Source organism: Mustelus asterias, chromosome 12, assembly GCF_964213995.1.
Source record: "Mustelus asterias chromosome 12, sMusAst1.hap1.1, whole genome shotgun sequence".
Classification (NCBI taxonomy): Eukaryota; Metazoa; Chordata; class Chondrichthyes; order Carcharhiniformes; family Triakidae; genus Mustelus; species Mustelus asterias.
The window spans coordinates 92,336,717-92,339,237 of record NC_135812.1 but is presented as its reverse complement, the minus strand read 5'-3'; the positions used below and the strand labels follow the sequence as shown (position 1 = coordinate 92,339,237).

The 2,521-nt window shown below is 54.0% G+C and overlaps 1 protein-coding gene across 1 annotated transcript; it reads left to right on the top strand.

Annotated features, from left to right (window-relative positions):
- Positions 1–902: 902 nt before the first annotated feature.
- LOC144502054 (somatostatin receptor type 5-like) lies at positions 903–2,021 on the top strand. The gene has a single exon (XM_078226063.1). The coding sequence runs from the start codon at positions 903–905 to the stop codon at positions 2,019–2,021; it is 1,119 nt and encodes a 372-aa protein (XP_078082189.1).
- The last annotated feature ends 500 nt before the right edge of the window (positions 2,022–2,521 follow it).

Here is a 2,521-nt window from a genome sequence, read left to right as displayed (position 1 = left end):
TCAGCGAAAAAGAAGTCGGGGGGTGGTGGGCAGCCGGAGTTGTCAGTTTAAGGACATAGCTCGAATAGTTTCAATCAGGCTGTGTGTCTTGCATGCGAATTTTATTTGAAAGCTGTTTTTAATAAAAACGCTGATTAAAAACCGGGAAGGAAATCGTCCCCCCCCCCTTTTTTTTCTAATTCAAATTCGAGAAGAAATGGCAAGATGTTTTCCAATGCTTATTGGAAATCGCCTGTGTCAGTCTCAGAGCAGAACGCTCTCTCTTAACATCATTCTTACCCCTGCAACCTGCCCCCAGATCCGCACTTCAGCCCAGTTTTTTTTAATTTGACTGCTGATAGCAGATAATAAATAGCCCAGTGATCCGTGGATCTGGATATTTGAAAAGATTGGGATTTACTGAGCAAGGTACTGGTTTGACAGCTAAATCTGCCGTGTTCAAACACAGGCTGGAAGTTTATGGCAAGCAAGTTGTTCTGTAACACTTGCAAGGAGGGATTCGGTGAAACAAGCCGTGGTGAATGCTCCAAAAAGTTCTCTGGAGATTGAGTGATGGAATTTGTAATTAGCTGCTGTAGTGGGCGCTGTGCTTTCTTTGATGGCCACTGACATAGTAATTTAATACCAGGAAAGTTGGAAAGTGTTTTGAAGGGAGAGAGTGATTATGGAAAGCAGAGTTCACCAATCTGGGGCACTGAGCAGATGGGGATGTGGAAGCGGCTGGAAGTGACTCACAGAAACGGCCCAGCGAGCAGCAGCTGATAAGGATGGCGAGGACTGCGAGTTGCCCATTCAGCTGGTGAAAGCTCCAGCTTTCGGGGTCGGGTGGGAGAACACCTCCAAAGTGCTCGGATGCCTTAAATCCCCGCCTGGGAATTTAACCCCAAGCAGCAGCAACAACGATGAGCCATCCTCCAGCTGAAGGGAACGTGTCTGCCTCCCTAGTGGACGCTGGGTTTAATTTGGGGGCTGCAGCCAACAGGTCCGGGGGGCTGTGGGCGACCAACGACACCCAGGACTTTGAGGATGGGGCGGCCTCCAGTGTATACGACGTCCTGATCCCCAGCCTGTACTGCCTGGTGTGTGTGCTGGGGCTGGGCGGCAATTCCTTGGTCATCTTCAGCATCGTGCACCAGGCCAGGGCCAGGAGTGTGGCCAACATTTACATCCTCAACCTGGCCCTGGCGGATGGCCTCTTCATGCTGGGACTGCCTTTCCTCGCCATGCAGATCGCCCTCCGCCGCTGGCCCTTTGGAGGATTCATGTGCAGGTTGGTCATGATCTTGGATGGCATCAACCAGTTCACCAGCGTCTTCTGCATCACCGTGATGAGCATCGACAGGTACCTGGCTGTGGTCCACCCAGTCAGATCTTCCAGGTGGCGCAGCCCTAGGCTGGCAAAGAGAGTCAGTGCCATCCTCTGGGTGATCTCCTTCATCCCTGTCATCCCCATGGCCATCTACTCTGGTGTGGACGGTGCCTCGGATATCTGTACTTTAATCTGGCCAGAGCCTGTCTTTCTTTGGTCCACCGCCTTCATCATCTACACCTTTGTGCTGGGCTTTGCCCTGCCTTTCGCCATCATCTCCCTGTGCCACATTGTGCTGCTGCTGAGGATAAAGAGTGCCCTTCTCTCCCCCCACAGCAGCCAGTCCCACAGCTCCGAGAGGAAAGTCACCACCATGGTGGTGGCCATCGTGCTGGCCTTCGCTACCTGCTGGCTGCCTTTCTACACCATCAACATCTGCGCCCTTTTCCAGCCCATCCCCGAGAGCTTCACTGTCAGGAGATTCTTCGAGTTCATGGTGGTCCTCTCCTACTTCAACAGCTGCGCCAACCCCATTCTCTACATCTGCCTGTCAGACACTTGCTGGAGGAGCTGCCAGATGTTGCTGTGCCCCAGGTCGGTGCTGAGGAAGAAGGCCCCGGAGGAGAGGGGGCTGGAGGAGCACCAGATGCAGGGTCAGACCGAGTCCCAGCTTACTGCCTCCGCTGGGGAGCTAGAGAGCGTGTTCAGATAATGCCACCCTCTCCTGGAGACAACCCATCCTCTCCTGCAGGTAGCCCACCCATTCCTGCCCGCCCACTCCTGCCCACCCTCTCTGGAATGAAGCCCACCCTCTCCTATAGGAAGCCCACCCTTCCCAGCCCACCCTCTTTTGAAGGAAGCCCGCCCTCTCCTGTAGGGAGCCCACCCTCTCCAGCCCACTCTCTCCGGAATGAAGCCCATCCTCTACTATAGGAAGCCCATCCTCTCCTGCCTACCCTCTCGTGCCCACCCCCTTCTGAAGGAAACCCACCCTCTCCAGCCCACCCTCTTCTGAAGGAAGCCCCCACTCTCTCCAGGAGGCAGTTGCTCCAGGCCTATGGGTGTTCAAGAAATGGATTTTCAGTCTCTGGGACCTTTCAGTGATTTTATGCATTGCCATGAACCGTGAACTCTGGCTGGAGCCATCGCCTGTCTAACACAAACTTTGGGTCGAATTGGTTCGACAACAACATTCACTGGGCATTCTCTCGA

Excerpts from the sequence above, each read along its gene's own strand:
- LOC144502054 (XM_078226063.1), top strand. The coding sequence starts at position 903 with ATGAGCCATCCTCCAGCTGAAGGGAACGTGTCTGCCTCCCTAGTGGAC.